This window comes from Parasteatoda tepidariorum, chromosome 8, assembly GCF_982258835.1.
Source record: "Parasteatoda tepidariorum strain Cologne lab strain chromosome 8, Ptep-v5.0, whole genome shotgun sequence".
NCBI lineage: Eukaryota > Metazoa > Arthropoda > Arachnida > Araneae > Theridiidae > Parasteatoda > Parasteatoda tepidariorum.
The window spans coordinates 29,627,986-29,646,971 of NC_141762.1; the positions used below are offsets into that span (position 1 = coordinate 29,627,986).

Here is an 18,986-nt window from a genome sequence, read left to right on the forward strand (position 1 = left end):
CTGATTTGATCATTTGAATTATTAAATATCTAATAATTAAATAAACTTATAAAATATCGATTACTTTCAATCTCCAGTGTTCAATGAAAAACCAGGATTATTAAATATATAACATATGTTTAATAATCCTAGTTATATTGCATAAAACAGTATAATATATAACAGTAATGCAATCTCTTTTTACCATTCTTCATAATACAATATTTTGTTATTGTGCTTTAAATGCCCTTAAAATTTTTACTATCGACATATTTTGGAATTAATTAAATTATACATTACATTTAAAAAAATTTTATCCTTTATAAACATTAAATTTGATTTATTTATTATTTAATTGAGAAAACAATTCTGATAAAATTACTTAATTGGTAAAGACATTTGTGATAAAAAAAATCTTTGGTTTTCAAATGGGTCCTTTCGAGCAATTCACGGTCGATCACAATTTAATAAAATAATTTTTTATTGTTGAATTTACCATAAGTCTATAGAAAAACGCTGTGGTAAAAATTACTCTTTGGTGTTCTCATAAAACCAAAAAACGCTGTAAATTTTACCATATTCTTGAAGTTTCATCCATAATCCTTTTCTCAGTGTTTACTTCTTTATAGTAACAAACACCATTACATTTTTTAATTTTGAATTATTTACACTTTTTTTGTCGTTTGAACTTAAAAAAATTAAAAACGGAACAGTTAAAGATTTTTATTGGATTTTCAAGGCATTCAATGTATATTAAATTTATAAATTTATAAATATCATTTATTTTATTTGCATATTTATTCTAACAAAGCATATTCATGCAGCACATATTATCAGCTGTTAAATAGTTACTTCAATATTTCATCGAAAATTTAGAGTTATCATGGAAAGTTAATACTACTCAAAACTTACAGATACAGCAGCAGTTTAGCAAATGACCTAAACAACTTGTCAAATAGTCCTCGCAATAATTCTGAAGTGGATTTAAAGAAACTATTTTGTTTTTGTTGACGATTATTTTTTTCTAGGTCACTTTTGAAGAATTTCTAATACATTATCTTTAAAATATTAATAGGATATAGCCTTTGAAATTCAAAATATTAACAATATTTAAATATTAATTGCACGAATAATTATGTTACATTATTGTTATAATATTTATGGAACGTCAAAAAAACCTTCGCATTTAATAAATTATTAAACAAATATAAACAAAAACCTGTTTTGAGTAAATTATAGATATTTCAAAAGACGTACAAGATTCACAAAAGAACAGTATGAAAACGTCTCTGAAAGCGTCAAATTATTTTTATGTTTAAATTTCTTTAACAACCGTAATTAATAAGAAGCGTGAAATAAACAATTTGATTATATTTTTATGTAAACTAAAGAAGTTACACTGCGTTGTTTATCTATGTATCAAGAAAAAGAAGGAGAGAGAAAGAGAGAGAGAGACAGAGAGATGTCTAAGTCATACATGTCTCTTGTAAGAATTGTGCGCCTACTGCATTTTTATTTATTTCTTTTATTGGAAGAAAGTAACTCATCGATTTTTCTTTTAACGCATAGCATGTCATGAAAGATAATTATACGAATTGTCAAGCGTATTGTTCTCTCCTTTTGTTAAGGTGTATATTTATCACGTTTGTATAATACGTATAGGACTTCTATACTACAGTTAAAAAGAGCATTTCATTTTTATATTTTTTTATTATTGTTTTTCAGTGTTATTGTTTTGTAAGAAAGTCCCCGTGGAAATATAACATTATTTTTAGAACAAATAATGTAACAAAAAGGCTCTGTACTGATTTTGCAGTTTTGTTTGAGAGTAAAATATATGCATTGTAAATACGTATTTCGCTCATCTAATATTTTTTTACCTACTTCCTTGTGCATTTTAAGTAGAATTTTTAAGGGAATAGTTACTCGGATTTTCCCCTTTTCCAACATAATTGACAGAAAAACAATAAAATTGCAAAAGAACATTATTATCAGGGATTAAAGTCGCATTTAAAAAAAAGAGAATATTTTGCTATAGATACTAATATTTATTAATGAATATTTGAATGAATTTATTAATTAATGTAATTCTAAAAATTATTAAAGTAATAAAATTCTAGAAGTCTTCGGAAGAATTAGTAAATGAATTTTTTTTCAACATTCTGTACTTGAAAAATGATGTGTCATTTAAAAAACTGAATCGATTGTCTGTTTTTATAATTTTTCATTTGAGCTTTTAACATTGTAAATTGCGATATTATACTTGATAAGTATAAAAAATTCTTTAGTAAATTTTCTAATTCTTTTAACTTTTTATCCGAGCTTTAAACATTGCAAATTAGCGATATTATGCTTGATAAGTATAAAAAACCCTTCAGTAAATTTTCTAATGACTATCTATTTGAGCTTTTAATATAGTAGATTATATTATTATACATCAAAAATATAAAAAATCATTTTGTAAATTTACTGCTTTGTGTACTCAAGCTTACAGCTGCAAGCTTCAACCAAAACGGCTCGTTCTGAAAAAAAATCCTTAATTTGTCCTTAAAAAATCCCCATTTTGTCTTAACATTAATTAATAATACACATTGATTTCAAAGTTGTCGGTAATGATTTAGCTATTTATTTTTTTGTGAAAATAAAATGCTTTAACTGAATGTAATGATTCAGTGCTGGTCACACTAGCTCATCAAATCACTGTTTTTCTAAAAATAAAGTTGTTAGCTTTTTGTAAATTTTTGTTATTGTGTATATACTTATAAGTATGCAATCATCAATCCCAGTGCTTTGTTTTACCATGCAAATATGTAATATATTGAATGTTCATTGCAATGTTTATTTTCTATAACTATTACCATGATAACTGGAGCTGATCATATTCTTAAACTTTTTGCATTATTTGACTCTTTTTAAAGCATAATTACGAAATGTAGAATTTTCCAATTTCATTAAATACACAAATAAACTTAATTATATGTTAATTTAAATATTCATTTGATTAAGTTAACTTATGTATAACTATTTATTAGTTTATTTTTATTTGCATAATTAAAGAGAATCACATGTCTGTAGTATTTTAAATCAGTATTAATATTCTTTATCCATATTAATTCAGATATTCACCATTTCGTTCCTATTTATTTCATGTACATAGGTGAATATATTATTTATCTTTAGTGTCTGTTTAATGAAAGCTTGTAGCTCTGTGTTATTTTCAAATTTTGATATGCAATAAATGTCATAATGTTAGCTTTGTTTGATAAATATCCTTTATTTTCCCACTGTTGGGAAGCCTTGAAAAATGAGACTTAGTACATAAAGTTAAATCACTAAAATTTATTTATAATTGTAAGTAAGAAAATTTTACAATCTTTTTTTCTCTTCATAAAGAGGGTCCTTAATTAAGCTATCCTTAAAAATTTTTATAAGAGATTTGTTTTTCTTCAACTTGGAGCATATTTTACATATTTATGTAATAATGGTACAATCCACACTATCTTAATCAGCTTGTTAAAAGAATTAGTCTGAATCTAATTGTTTTTACTTACTTTTTTAATGAAATGTAATGATTTTAATAATGATCACTTTAATTGAATGCAATGAATTGAATCAGAAATGAAAACTACATTTTCTTGACTTTCAAATGTAAAAAAAAAAATTATAAAATAAATAATTGCATTTTGTATTTTATTTATTTATCTTATTACTTTTAAAACCATCATCTAAAATATTGCAAAAGAATGAATGCAAGCAAAAAAAAAAAAAATTACGGAAAGTGCATAAAAGAAGTCTTTTGACTTATTTTTCTTTAATCATATTCACTGAGTCGTGGTGGCTCAGGGGATAGAGAGTTCGCCTTCTAATGAGGTGAACCGGGTTCGAATCCCCTCAATGGCTGGTCGATACGAATTTCGCACCCGGCTTGCACCGACCATAGGGCTGACGTAAATATCCTCAGTAGTAGACGAATCATGGGTTAAAGTCCCCTTGCCGCCTGGCTAACCGTGAGAGGTTTTCGTGGTTTTCCTCTCCATGTAACGCTAATGCAGGTTAGTTCCCTCAAATAGTCCTTCACGAAGGCAAATTTCTCTCAATACTTAATCCAGGAGTTCCCTTGTCTTCTAGATCGGGTTCAAAATTACAAATTTACGGAATTTAACACTGCCGTAAATTTAAAATCGGTCTGTTCCTCAATGACGATTACAAGGCTACGGAGTTGAACATTAGTAGTTACGGGACAGAACATTAGTAATCGTAATTTCAAAAATTGAGTCAGCTGTTCAACGATGACTATAAAAGAAAAAATAATATTCACTGCAGCTTTATCGGAAATATAATGAACCACTTGACCTAGCAATGTTTTGACGATAATTACATGTTCAAATTTTGGATATAAACTAAAATTGCTTCTTTTTGTGACCAAAAACATCATTTACCAAACATCTCATCGAGTAAATTTTTCATGATTGGATGTCAGTCCTAACTTTTCTGTTGATCCAGAAAAAAGATGAAAGGGACGAGAAAATGGCGAAACTCTTATACGCTTCTTGGGGGGAACTCAACACGAATTTCGCTTCTATTCCCATAGAATGAGGAATGCAACAACTTCATCTTTTTCTTCCAACGTGTAATCAGTCACGAATGATAATTACGCGATTTGTTGAACATTTTTTCTGTACGTTATGTCGATGATTATCACGTTTAAAGAATAAAGCAACTATTAGGTAGTAGGAAAATATAAGAATCTTCTAGATTTTTTTGATGAGAAATAGTTCATATTCTGTTGATTGGTGAGTTATAGTTTATGTTTTGTCTATTTGGTGAGCAATAGTTTAGATTCGGTCTAGCGATATCTATCTTTAATGCTTATTTAGTTTTGTTATTTTTCCTGTAGTTCTGATTTCCAATTAGATTCTCGAGCACTTATTTCAAACAGAGTATTAAAACTATTTTAAGAATTTTAAATTTAAAAGAATGTTTTTTAGATTTAGTATTGGTTACTGATTATATTGAAAATTAGCACTAGATTTTAAAAAAAATATGCAATTTTATATCATTAGTAAATTTTGTTTAACAGCTCATGGTTTTCTTCATATTTTTTTTCCTGTGTTTATGGAGTAATTTTGAGGTTTAACAAGGAACTATTTAAAAAAAATGAAGAAAGGTTTCAAGAACTAAATATATTCCTCTAAAAATAAAATAATTAGAATAAAAAGGTTCAATTTGAAATATACGATTAAGCTTATTTATTTAAATTTTTAAAAACAAAAAGACGAGAAAAATGAACTTAAGCCAAACATATAGCAGCTTTTCATAATAAAAGCTCAAATTTACGTCCATTATTATTGCAAAATATGTATATGTTTATTATATATATGTTAAGTTCACAGCCTGAGATATTTTTTTTGTATTTTCATCCCATAAACAGATAAAGAAATTCTGGTTAATGTATAGTACCTTTTGAAGTAGAAGAAAACAATTCTGGTTACTATAAAACCTAAATATACTGTGTTTATAGGTAACCTTTGTAACTCACTTGGTTATTCCGTTAATATGATAATAATTTACCCGAATTCTGGTTTCAAAATTATAGTTCTTATTACCATGTATTAAGAAAAAAAATACAAAACTGAAAATAAAATTTTACTGAATAAATAGTTTTTATGCCATGCTGTAAGGTATGATGGTAAAATTACCAAATTTTATCCTATTTACAAAATTTTTTCACTTTTTATTAAATTATATTTTATTTGTAATTGTATGAAATCATTACAAATTCGTTTCAGTAAAAAATACCAAGTTTTTGGTTAGTCCCATGGAGCCAAAAATTCGGTAAATATTATTCAAAAATACGGTAGTTTTGTTTTCTCAGAATAGGAAAAGAAAAAGAGTTTTAATGGCCCACGTGCCTCTTCAAACAGAAAACACAGATAATGAACGTAAGAAAGATAAAAATCTAGAATAATATTTATAAGACTAAAATTATAGTAATTTTTATTAGAATAGTTGAATAAGGATACCACAAATATTATATTCAAACTTAGAACTGATTACGCAGCAAAATTCATGCTTTTATTAAAAAAGCGAAAAAAAGACTATAAGATCGTATTTAAATTTAAAGATAACTAAATCTAATATACATAAAAGTCATTTAGTAGAAACTAGAACAATCATCGTAGAGTTATGTAGATTAGCAGGACATTTTGGTTTCCAGATCGTGCTTTCTAATTGCAGGGTGAACTAGAATGGGATGGGTGGAGATTGACGTGATTCAGTGATATAAAAACATTCTTGCATAATGATTGTAAGATAGAACATAATATTTTTCTAAAATTCAAAATTCATTCCACCTTTTGAAATAAAATGCAAATCTTTCTCCAAATTAAGTCATTTTAGTACGTTTATGAATAACTGATTTCTTGACTAACAAGTAATGAACATGTTTTAAACTAAATTAAAAAGAATATATTTTATTTCTGCAAACTCGTACATTAGACGTATTACAAATGCAAAATTGCATGTGATGTATAATAGACGTCATTAATAAATGTTGAAAAATACGTAACGTACAATCCAAATCAAACCCGTTACTCGCAGTTGAAAGAAAAACTAATAAAACCTTTTTGGACATGAATGGAAAAGATCTATATCAAAATCTTTGTTTAAAAGACCAAGAAAATACAAAACTTGAAAAAAAAATGAAAAAAAAATCCTTTAAAAAAGTGATTTGATTCTTTAGCGCCCAGATTCATTCCCCAGTAGACAAGTGAAGTTCTCCAAAGAATTGGGCAGATCTGAAATGGGGGGTGGGGCAGGTCCTGAACCAGGATTGAAAAGGGTGGCAAGGAATGAACGTTACAGCTCATTTCTCCAACAAGTATCAATGTATATATACATACAGGCTCAGTGTTGCAAGCCTTTTTATTGATTTTGAGAATGTCCTTCTTAAGACCCCAGGATCACTTTTATTTGTATGTTTTCCAGCTTTTGTCCAAAGGGAATTGTTGGATTTTAGTTAGAATGATACCGTTCCTGCTGCAAAATACGAACCTGAGTCTCAATTATTTTTTTTCATTTCTTTTTTCATTCAGTAATATATATATATATATATATATATATATATATATATATATATATATATATATATATATATATATATATATATATATATATATATATATATATATATATATATATATATATATATATATATATATATATATATATATATATATATATATATATATATATATATATATATATATATATATATATATATATATATATGATTCATGCATGAGTGCATTGAACAATTTAAATGATGCTTTATTTTATTATATTTAGCAGTTATGAATCATAAAATGTATGTTTATTTTACATATGTGTGATATAACAGCGCAACTTTTCAAGGGACTTTATATTATCATTTTTTTATTGAAGGAATGCTAAGCATATCTCGATAGAGATATAATTATTCTAACCTGCGTCCTTAAAGACAAAAAATTGCTCAAATAAAAATAGATAAATTATCGTTGCGTTATATATTCAATAAATTAAGAAAAAATCTTATTTGTTAGGGAGTGCGAGCATATGCTCCTAAATTATTAAATTATTTAATATATATATATTTAACATTTATATATATATATATATATATATAAATTTAAAATCAAAATATTTATAAAGGGCATTATTAATATTAATTTAAACATTTCACGAGGTGTGAAAAATGTCTAAAGATTCCATTAAATAAAATAAATATTTATCAAATAAATTGAAAAGACTCCCGTGTCGTAATTAAATTCTATGAGGTACAGGATATTATAAATTCGATAAAGGTTAATTATAAACAAAATTTACTTCGATACTTCTTATAATCTTAACAAACATTTCCCATTTTATTTAAGATAATTCATTTGTCAAGTTCCGTACTTAAATGAATCTGAAAAATAGATGATTGATTATTTTTCATTAGCAAAGAACTATTGGCACAGGAATGATGTTCCAATATTCCGACGTTGTGTCACACAATTATCCAGCGTGTATTCCAATAAATGTGTTTGCTTAATGGTAACTTGTAATTAAAGATTCGGAAAAATCAATTGACCACATGCAGCTTAAATAGTTTGCACGCTTTAAATTAATCTGAAGAATCGATACACGAAGCAAACTTTTCGTAGGTCAACTTAAAATAGTTTATTGAAATGCATGTTAGATTGAAGGAATCATTAGACGAAGCCTTACTTTATTTTTCCTCATTTAAGCTAGTCACGAAATACTTAATAGTATAATAGTATAATTTTAAAATAACTTCTCCATGAACTGTAATCACGATTATATTATCTTGTAATGTTTATTATTAACTATTAAACTTTTAAAACTGTTAACATTGTTAAACTTATTTCCCGCAGGTTCTAAATTTATTTGATTTCTATTATAATTGGTCAGAAATTTTTTTATATATGAATACAATTAAGTATTACATATATATTATAATATAGTATATGATATATATATATATATATATATATATATATATATATATATATATATATATATATATATATATATATATATTGGTATTTCTTACATCAATCAAATAAGTTGGATAGAATACAAGAGATTGTGTAAACGTATATTTTATAATCAAAATTGGATTGTTTAATTCTGCAGATTTCATAATTAATTCTAGATTGACGGCACTTCAGATATTCTCGATTCTCGAGAATAGATTTAAATATGTTAGAAGTAATAATTAAATATTTGTTACTAATTTCATGAATTCAGCTCCTGACACGCGTTTGTTTGAAATATATATTTTATAGGTTATAGAAGCATATCTCTTCATCTTTTTATAACTTTGAATTCACTAAAACTCAGAATTAATGTTTGATACAGTTTGACTAATATTACTATAAGTAGTTACTGAAATGTCATATCACCGTAATGACATACAACACAGTTAGGATTGTGACGATGACTCAGCTGGTAGCGAAAGGTAACCAGTTTCTTCCCCATCAAAATACGTTTGTTGTTATTTTTTCAGCCATAAGATCTTTCATTAAAATTCAATAGGTAGGATGAAAATGTAGCATTCGATTTCGTAAACGGATTTGTAAAATAGATCTAAAAAATTCTTCACGTTGTATACTTTAAGATTCTTTTCTCTCCGATATCCTTAAAGACTTATATAAAAATATTGCTTCTGTAAATGTTGCATTCGAAACCTAGTTTAATCTTCTTCGTAACAGATATTGTGTTTCTATTAAAATTTTTAATAAATTTATATAAAGCCTAATTTATAAAACAAAGAGATTAGTATTGTTATTATAGTTATCAAGAGATTGTTCGAATTGATGTTTTACTTTAATGCCCATACGAGCTTTTTGGTGTTCTAATAGAGCAAGAGACGGTATAAGTTTCAATATCTTTTGGTAGCTTCGACAGTACTTTCTTTTCACAATGAATTAAAAATTTAAAATAAATAAGCACAATTTACTAAAGAATAAAATATAAACAGGTATGACTATTTCCATTCTTTTAACTCACGTCACTTTCCTACTCAATAATTATATGTATTCATTTACAGTGTTAAATTCATTTTTCTCATTAAATGTGATATATTGTTGGAAAGCGTTGTGAGTCTTGTGCTAATTGGATCGCATCAGTTTCTCACTGACTGTCTTTAAGCTTCGCAAACAAAGGCGCGTAATTTGTCTTAAGATAATGAAGCGATTTCGTTGGAGAACAACACATTTCATCCATTGTCTTCTAAATCTAGAAAGGCAAAAATGTTCCTTACAATAGAAGCGTTACGTCTTATCAGATAAAAGACGTTTTTTTTTTTAAAAAAAACTTATCATAAGCTTAAAGATTGAATGATACCATTATTTTCGCTTGTAATTAATGTAATTGAGTGATTTCCCTAAAATGAAAGCTTATTAGTTTACCGGAAGACTTTATTGTGTTAAGAATAGAGAGTTTATACAGAAATACCGGTAAGTTTTTTACTTTGTGGTTTCGATGGTAAAAAAATTAGAGAACTGAAAATTTGTTTTGAAATAATTGAGAAACAAACTTTGAAAAATTGTATTAGAGCATGTTTAAAGCAACGTATCCTTTGTTCAGATATTTTAACTACAGACATAATTTATGAAACAGTGTAATCAAACTGTGTGATAAATTGAAACATTATACCATTCAACTTAACACCGGGACTAATTTAACTGTATTATCGCACTTCTTTTACATTTAATGTAATAGAAGTAATGAAATAGTGACATTTTAAAAATTTCCGGATCAAGTTATGGTAAAATATACCGGCACTAAGATAACGGTACTTTTTACAGTAAAATTAATTTTTACTGGAACATGTTACGGGACAAAAGATTTGATATACCGTAATTTTTACAGTAATAATTATAGCAAAATCTCTGAATCACTTCCATTAAGTAGATATTAATGTAAGAGTTACTATTATTTTTCACAATGAAAAAGGATTTTACGGTAAAATAGGTTTTACGGATGATGCACCCAAAGTACTGGTACTTTTTCTGTAATTTGACCTTGAAATATAAATTTCTATTGTAATAAGGTTTAAAGTACGGTTTTATTGATCAGCAGTGAATGGTAGTAAAGTTTACTGTCAGAAAAGTTATTTAAGCGTTCAACCGTGATATAGTCAACTTGTTTGCAGTGGATTTATATAAAGTTTTTAAATTTGTTTAGTAAAATAAGACAATAAGATTTTTCTTTTTTTCAAACTTTTAGTCTTATCGATTCGGTTTTCACCTCCATCAATTCAACGTCAAAACTATTCAGTGAATCCAATACATCTTTTATTCACATATTCACATCCGACTAGTACAAAACTGTAGTTTTTATACCTAAAAACAATAGTAACTTAAACACTGTTGATTATGAATAATTTCAAGAAAATTAGCAATGAAACAGAGATTTCATGCTCTGTTTATGCTTTTCTTGGTACATTCTAAGTAACTAAATGGTAATAAACTATTTTGCATAACAAATTTAAAAAGCTAAATAGCGCATTCCTTTCTGAAAAAAATGTATTATCAACTTAAGTTAAAATTTTTTACAGTGATTTTATTTTTTTAATCTTGTCTTATGATTTTAAGGAACCTTACATAAGGGAAAGCATTGTTATTAAATAAAAAGCAATATTCCATAATTTAATAAGCGCTTTTCTTTCTTAACAAAATGAAAACCATAACGCTTGAAATAGAAAAAAATTAAATTAATAGAGTTTAAAAATTATCCTAACAAGAGTGGAAGAGAAAACTACTCCGGAGAAATTAAATTTCAATTAGAATTTATTAATAAATAGAAATTTGTAACTTAAACATAAAAGCATGTTATGTTACTATTTTATTTAATTCGCAAAATCAAAATCTAAGCTTTTAAAATTAGAAAAATATTTTTTTCTCTCTCTCTTTTCAATGTATATATTTACATTATTTTGTAAATGCTGTTTGATAGTTGAGTAAGATTGTTTATCTCAATGCGTGTAAGGCTAAGTATAAGATTGAATAAAAATAAATTTATTGATAAATTATTTATAAGACACTTCTTAATTTAAAAATAAATTTATGGATAAATTATTTATAAAACACTTCTTAATTAACATAATCATTTTATTAACTTAAAACAATATAGGATTTAATCTATTTAACTATATTAAATCATATATGATCATAAATCATATATGTTTTAATATATGTATAATGCTTATTAAACATGCATTAAAATAATCATGAAAATATAATTACTGTTTTGGAGATTTAAAAATTGAAAGTCACTTTTACCATTAAACACTCACTTTTTTATAACGCGATTATTTAAGACTTTTTTTTACTCTCTCTCTCTCTCTCTCTCTCACTCACGAACTCCCCTTCCGGTCAGCCTGGTGGTTTTGGTCATCGCCAACCCTTGCTTAATCCAGCTTTCGATTTCCTATTTTAAAAGCTGGTTGTTCGATCGGTTTTCTCTTCTTACGACCGTATATTAGTGGTTCGGAATCCACTCTATCGTAATGTCCCCGACGGTAGCAGAGCCTATGAAGTTCAACAACCGTTCAGTGGTAAAGAAGTGTGGTGCGGAGGTTGGGTGACTGTTACCATCTTCTGTTGTTCGATCTACCTTTTAGTAATGTAATGTGGTATTGCGCCAATACTATTTTCCGATTATAATTAAAGTAGCAAATTGTCTATTTGTGAATATCAGCTCAATTTTTAACTCGAAACGAAAACCAAAAATCAAAAATCAATCATCACTTAGTAAAATGTTTGTTGAGTCACGTGCTAGGGAATATTCAAGCGAATATTCTAATTTGTGAGATTTAGATCAGCCTATCATTAAAAATGGCATCTGCAGCTATGGGCTATCTTTTAATTGGGTGGTATTCCAGAATCTTGTCATAACGGATTGATTTCAGCCTATTCCAACTCCGTTTACAGGTCTTAAAAAAAGCAAGGCATCATATCAATAGAGCGTTTTAAAATCGAAGAAAAACCTTATATCAAACTAAAATATCCAGTTAATAAATCTTTGCTGTCTCAATCTATCTTAATAATTTACGACTGATGAAAGATGATATTGTAACTTTTACAAATGCACAAATATGTCTACAAAATAATTCATTAAATAAATTAATACTATTTAAATAAATATATATATAATTGTATATTTTAGGTGAATGTAACCAACAATACTTCAGGGTAAAACCACAGGATACAGAAATCATAGAAGGCCAGTCATCAGATCTGCAATGTCACATTGGCAATCAAGTTGGAGCCGTTCAATGGAGTAAAGATGGATTTGTTCTAGGTAGAGTTTACCATTTCATTATTTTTCTTTTTATGAATATTGTTATGAAATGCTCCAAACCACATGAATAATATAAAGCAAAATACCTAGTATCCGATAATATTTAATATTTTTATTATTTTGACAATATTTGAAAAAGTTTTGAATAGTAAAGTACACAATTCTTTACATTACTTTAAAGATTGTAATTTTAAATGGCAAAATACAAAACTTGAACGAAATTCGTCGAATAGTTCCTGAGAAATCAAATTTTTGTTGATTAACGATTTTTTTTGATATTATGAGAGGGTGACACCTATATTTTAAATTAGAAACAATGTAAGGTATACTTTAAGCGGGGTTTCATTTTTGCCATTTCTAATATTGATTTTAAAGATACACGCTAGCTTTGACGCTCATATTTTCAGACTTTTCCTAAATTGTTTTGAATTGTGCTCTATCAAAATTTCGAGCCCTTACGTTGAGTAAAATAAATAATCATAGCAATACCTAAAATTCCCAAAATTGTCAAAAGAGATAATTTTGAACCTCATGAGAAAGATATTCATCTTTAAAGTTTTATGTCTGCTTTTTTATTTTGAAAACCTACAAAGTTCATGAAAATCATTTGTAAAACAAAACTTGGAAACTGCCGTGTTAAAAAACAATCCAAGTAATTCTGATAAGTTATATTATTTCTCAGATTCGATAGTCTAAGTATCTTAGTTAAGCTCTTATTGAATTACAAATTCGTTAATGTATCTGAAACTGTCTACTTGCTGATTAGAAGCAATTATTTTCGTTTTAATCCTGAACCAGAAGGAATTTTTGATGAAATGTTATTGTCATGCAAACCAAAATACAAATTTGTTTTATGACGGACAAGACACGTAACTTCGACTGCAAGATTTGTCCAAAAAATCCATATGATTGTTTATCTTTATGTGCGCATGCTAAACGGAAAATGAATTACAGCTTGGAGAAAGTATAAAGCCTGAATTATAGCACCACACCTAAACTCCGGGCACAGTAGAAAGGTTACTTACATTTTTTTCCTCTACAGACAATATATTTGTGAATAAACCCTAATTATTGAGGTAGTAGGGCTGAACACGAGAAAATTTCCTCCTATTTTTAGTGCCAGATTTTTGTCATGATACTCATTTAATGCACAACAAATGGGGAAAAATCACTGTGTAGTTGCAAAATTAAAAAAATTCCATAATCCTGAGTAGTATCCATGCTAATGTGTTTACAGGCGGCTGCACACAGTAGAAGCCAAGCACTGTCACTCACTACAGTAGTACGAAATGCGACATAGACTTGGCAAACTTGATGCTAGAAATTATTATGAGATGTGAAGCTCACACATGACGCTCGCATGGTCTTACAACGTTTGTTGTATTTCTGCCGTCAATGTTTGGATAGTTTTCAATAATTTTTTTCCATCACAATAATTTATTGCCATAATCCTGAGTAGTATCCATGCTAACGTGTTTACAGGCCGCTGCACACAGTAGAAGCCAAGCACTGTCACTCACTACAGTAGTACGAAATGCGACATAGAGTTGGCAAACTAGATGCTAGAAATTATTATGAGATGCGAAGCTCGCAGAAGACGCTCGCAAGGTCTTACAACGTTTGTGGTATTACTACTGTCAATGTTTGGATAGTTTTCAATATTTTTTTCCATCCCAATAATTTATTGTTTATCAAATATTCTGCTTGATGGAGACCTGCGAATTAGTGATTTGGAAATCAGATAGAATTTAACTGATAAAATTAAGCAGTTACTAAAATCTTAAACACGCGTTTTAACTGAATAAAGATTCTGATGACTATGAGTGATGATGGAAACCAATATGTGGAAGCTTTGCTGTCACTTTCAGTACATGCGATGTTCACTAATGTTGTTCCGCTAATGTTCACTAATGGAACATACTATTTAAGAAAATGCTGTGTGCTAGTTTGTATTCTTGTATTCGCAACTTGTATTTTCTTATGACTTCCGTTTTCGCGAAAGATATTATCAACGATACTATCTGCGATATATTAACATTCTATAACTCAATAACTAAATTGTTTCATTGCCATTACAGTAATACAAAAATGCAAAAAAAATATTTAATATCTATAAACTCTTAGATATTCTATTTTCAACAATATTCATCAATTAAGAAATCGTTAGCTTTGAAATGACATCAATTTCTTTTAATAATCAAATTGGCCCCTAATGGTGGTATTTGATCTGTCCGACTATTCTAGGGACTAGTTCTTCTACTAAAGATGTAATTTAATAGGGTAAACTAACCAGTGAAGGAACAATTAAGATTAGCTTGCCTTTTGAAAAATCATATTAATTTCAAAATTCGTAATTTTAGTTAAATGACAGTGTCAACATATTTGTTACTAATTGCAAATTATGTAAAAAAAATTTAGAAAACTTACATAATATTGTTTTAAAGTTTTGGAGGTTCAAATAACAAGTAGTAAGAAGACCAAGTGAAGGAACAGCTCTTACCAGTGAATGAACATCCAGTAAAGGAACACTTAATTTTGGTTATTTTTTAATGCTCTTTATGAATTTATAAGCCATAAATATTTAAAAACTAGTCTATTCCTGAAATTATAACACATAAATACTTGGAAAATGCTAACTTTTTTTTGTAATCATGAATTGAAAATTAAAGTGTCAACATATTAACACATTCACTGGGAAATCTATGCCCAGTAAAGGAACATGCCTGTTCCCTCACTGGTTAGAAGTTGTTTTTCGTATTTTTAACATACTTTTGGTGCAGAACATCACTAAAGGTACAAGAAAATTAAAGTTTATATTTTATTTTCATTAACTTAGAAAAAAAAACAGTAAATGAACACTTGTTCCTTCACTGGTTTTTAATCGTTTGGTGATCCAGTGAATAAACACCCCCTTATCTCAGTAGTTTATTATGCAGTAAAAAAATGCAGTATTATGCAGTAGATGCTTAAAAAAATAAAACGTAACTTCAATAACTATATTTTGAATTCTCTTTTTCACATTTAGAAAAATAAAACTATTACATGCAATTAATTCCGCTTCAAACATATGAATACAAATACTTACCTTATAATTTTTTCAAAGAAACAAGGTATTGCAGAGATAATAACAAATTCAAAATTTTTTCCAGAGAAGTCTATTTGACCAGGTAATCCAAAACATTGCTAGATGACTTCCTATTGTTTGGAAGTAAGCTGTTGTTACCAGTCAATCTAAAGAAAAACTTTCAAATTCTTATTTTTAATCCATATATATATATTTTAAAAGTTCCTTCACTGGGTAGTGTTCCTTCACTGGTTGGTTTACCCTTTATAAATATCGGAAAAACCATAATTCCTTTTGTTCATCAGATAATCTTGATGTCTTGTTTCTTTCACATTAATGCCGAATTTCTATTAAATTATTTTATTTCTGTTCCATCTTTGTGTTGCGCAGGAATTTACATTATGTCCTAATTTACCTGCTTTAGCAGCTAAAATTCCATTTTCTTTATGTTTGTTTCCAAAATAATTTTTCTCTTCCCCTTTATCTTAGCAACTTTGACTTCTTTACAAAAACCTGCTTCTACATTGTTCATCATTCACCTGTTGTCTAGGAGAAAAGCGTCATGCTTTGGACTTTTCAAACATGTGGAACTTAATTAAATTTAACTTATGAAGCTTACAAAGTTTTTATTTATTTAATCTTCTTTCAAAAAGCTTAAAAAGTGCATTCGAGGGAATCTAAACATACCTATGCATTACCTTGCAGTTCATTGACATCTCAGGTAGCAACATTATTATTTACGAAAATAAATAAATGAAATGAATAAAACAATAAAGAAAGGGGAAGGAATAAAATCAGAGCTTATTGACAGATGATATTTTTAGAAAATATTGATTAGTTCTATATTTTGAACAAAGAAATTCTAGAATGTATTTCCATCTTATCTAAATGAATATATAAACTTTGTTTAACTGTACAATCAGTTGTCAAAGGGACAAATTGAAAATGTGAAGTGATTTAAACAAGACTAAACATAAAAATAGTAAAAGGAAATTTATGAAATTAGTCATTTGTTTCACGGTTTCTAAAATAATGCACTGTAGGATGTAATGTGCTTAATATCATTTCAATTTAATATATGCAATACAATTGTTATTTTCAAGCAACAATAGTTATTTATTTTTTATGTTCTTTATGTGCCCTACTTTCTTTATGATAACGTATAGCTGCCTAAACCTCTAACGCAGGCTGCAATTTGTTATCTACTGGGTGCTAATATGGTGAAAATGGAGGTTTTACATCCTTGCTAGGATGTCGATTTGACATTTTCGCCAATGGTAAGCAATTCTTTTTGTAAAACCTCGGAGTTTTATGAGTTTTCTGTCGGATAAGATAAAAAGAACATTTAGCGGGATAGAAAGAAATATTCCGAAATAATTCGTGAATATATATATATATATATATATATATATATATATATATATATATATATATATATATATATATATATATATATATATATATATATAGCATAATACAAGCAATAAATAAATACATAATACAATTAAATACAGATAATAATTACAAAAAGGCTAAAAAGAATAAACGAGAAAAAAAAACGGTAAGTTTTATTTACTGCGCATAAGCTGCAAATAAATAGAACTCATAAAATAAGTTCAAAATGTAGAGAAAACATGAAAAAATGCAGAATAATGAAATACAGAATAATTGAATACAGAATAATAAAAAGAATACAGAATGATGAAAAAATTAAAAAAAATGAAAATAATAAAAATCCGAAAAAAATTGAAAAAAAGGAAGAAAATTTTTTTTTCCGGATTTTGATTATTTTTTTTTTCTTTTTTCCGAATTTTTCAACTAAATCATTTCAAAATTCTTTTGAAAAATTAAAAAAATAAATAAATAAGCTATAGAATAAATTAACAAAAAAATATAATTTCGCTATCAGCTCACATGATTTACATCCACAAATTCGAGTGCTTTCTAAAATTGGCCAAAGTAAAATATAAATACTCATTCACACTATTGTATTAATATATTTTGATTTGAGCTATTGATATAATATTAGCAAGCACTCTAATATCTTTTTGCTAATTTCTTTCCTAGTTTTTTTTTTATTTTTAGAAAATTTTTAAAAGATTTTTAAATTAATTTTGCTTTTTCACCTCTCCCTTTCAAAATGTTTCGCCTTTTATTTTTTTGCTTGCCTCCTTTTTTTTATCTCCTTCTCTCTGTACACACACACACACACAACACACACACACACACACACACACACACACACACACACACACACATATATATATATATATATATATATATATATATATATATATATATATATATATATATATATATATATATATATATATATATATATATATATATATATATATATATATATATATATATATATATATATATATATATATATATATATATATATATAGATGTATATATATATACATTTTCCAATGATTCGTAATATAGTTTGTAAACTTTGACTAAAAACAATTTCCTCGATTTTATTTGAATATTTGAATATGCCGTAGAATATTATGTGCTTGATATTATTTCTATGCAGTATGTGCAATGCAATTGTTAATGTCAAGCATCAATAGTTATTTATTGCTTACGTTCGTTATCTACCCTACTTCCTTTATAATGACATATAACTGCAATTTATTATATTCTGGGAGTTTTTACGGGGGAAGTATAGGTTTTACATCTTTGCTAAGAAATCGGTTTGACATATTCGCCACTGGTAAGCAATTCATTTTGTAAAACCTTGAAGGGAAAAAATAAAGTTTTATGAGTTTTTATCGGTTATCATAAAAATGTTTGCAAGAGTTGGCAGAGAATAAAAATAAAATTATCCAAATATATCTTATTTTTATGTAACCGAAAATTTCCTTACTGTTATTGAATATTACTAAAATTTTAAAGCTAATTGAAATTACTTTACTACTTGAATTTTGAATGTAATGAATCTTTTCAAACGTTTTAATTTTGATTCATTTCAAACTCTATTACTGTGACTCACAAAGTAGCTAATTAGAAATCAAGGTAAAAATATATAAAGCTTCACGAGTTTCAATCGAAAAAAAAGTATAGATTTTTAAAGGAAAAGATA

At 27.0% G+C, this 18,986-nt stretch overlaps 1 protein-coding gene across 1 annotated transcript in view; it reads left to right on the plus strand.

Moving 5' to 3' along the window:
* The window catches only part of LOC107441037 (nephrin), a 353,729-nt gene that overhangs the window by 116,820 nt on the left and 217,923 nt on the right, over positions 1 to 18,986 (plus strand). The window contains exon 2 of the mRNA XM_043050259.3: positions 12,694 to 12,828. Coding sequence (XP_042906193.1) covers positions 12,694 to 12,828 — 135 coding nt within the window. The remainder of the gene's footprint in view (positions 1 to 12,693; positions 12,829 to 18,986) is intronic.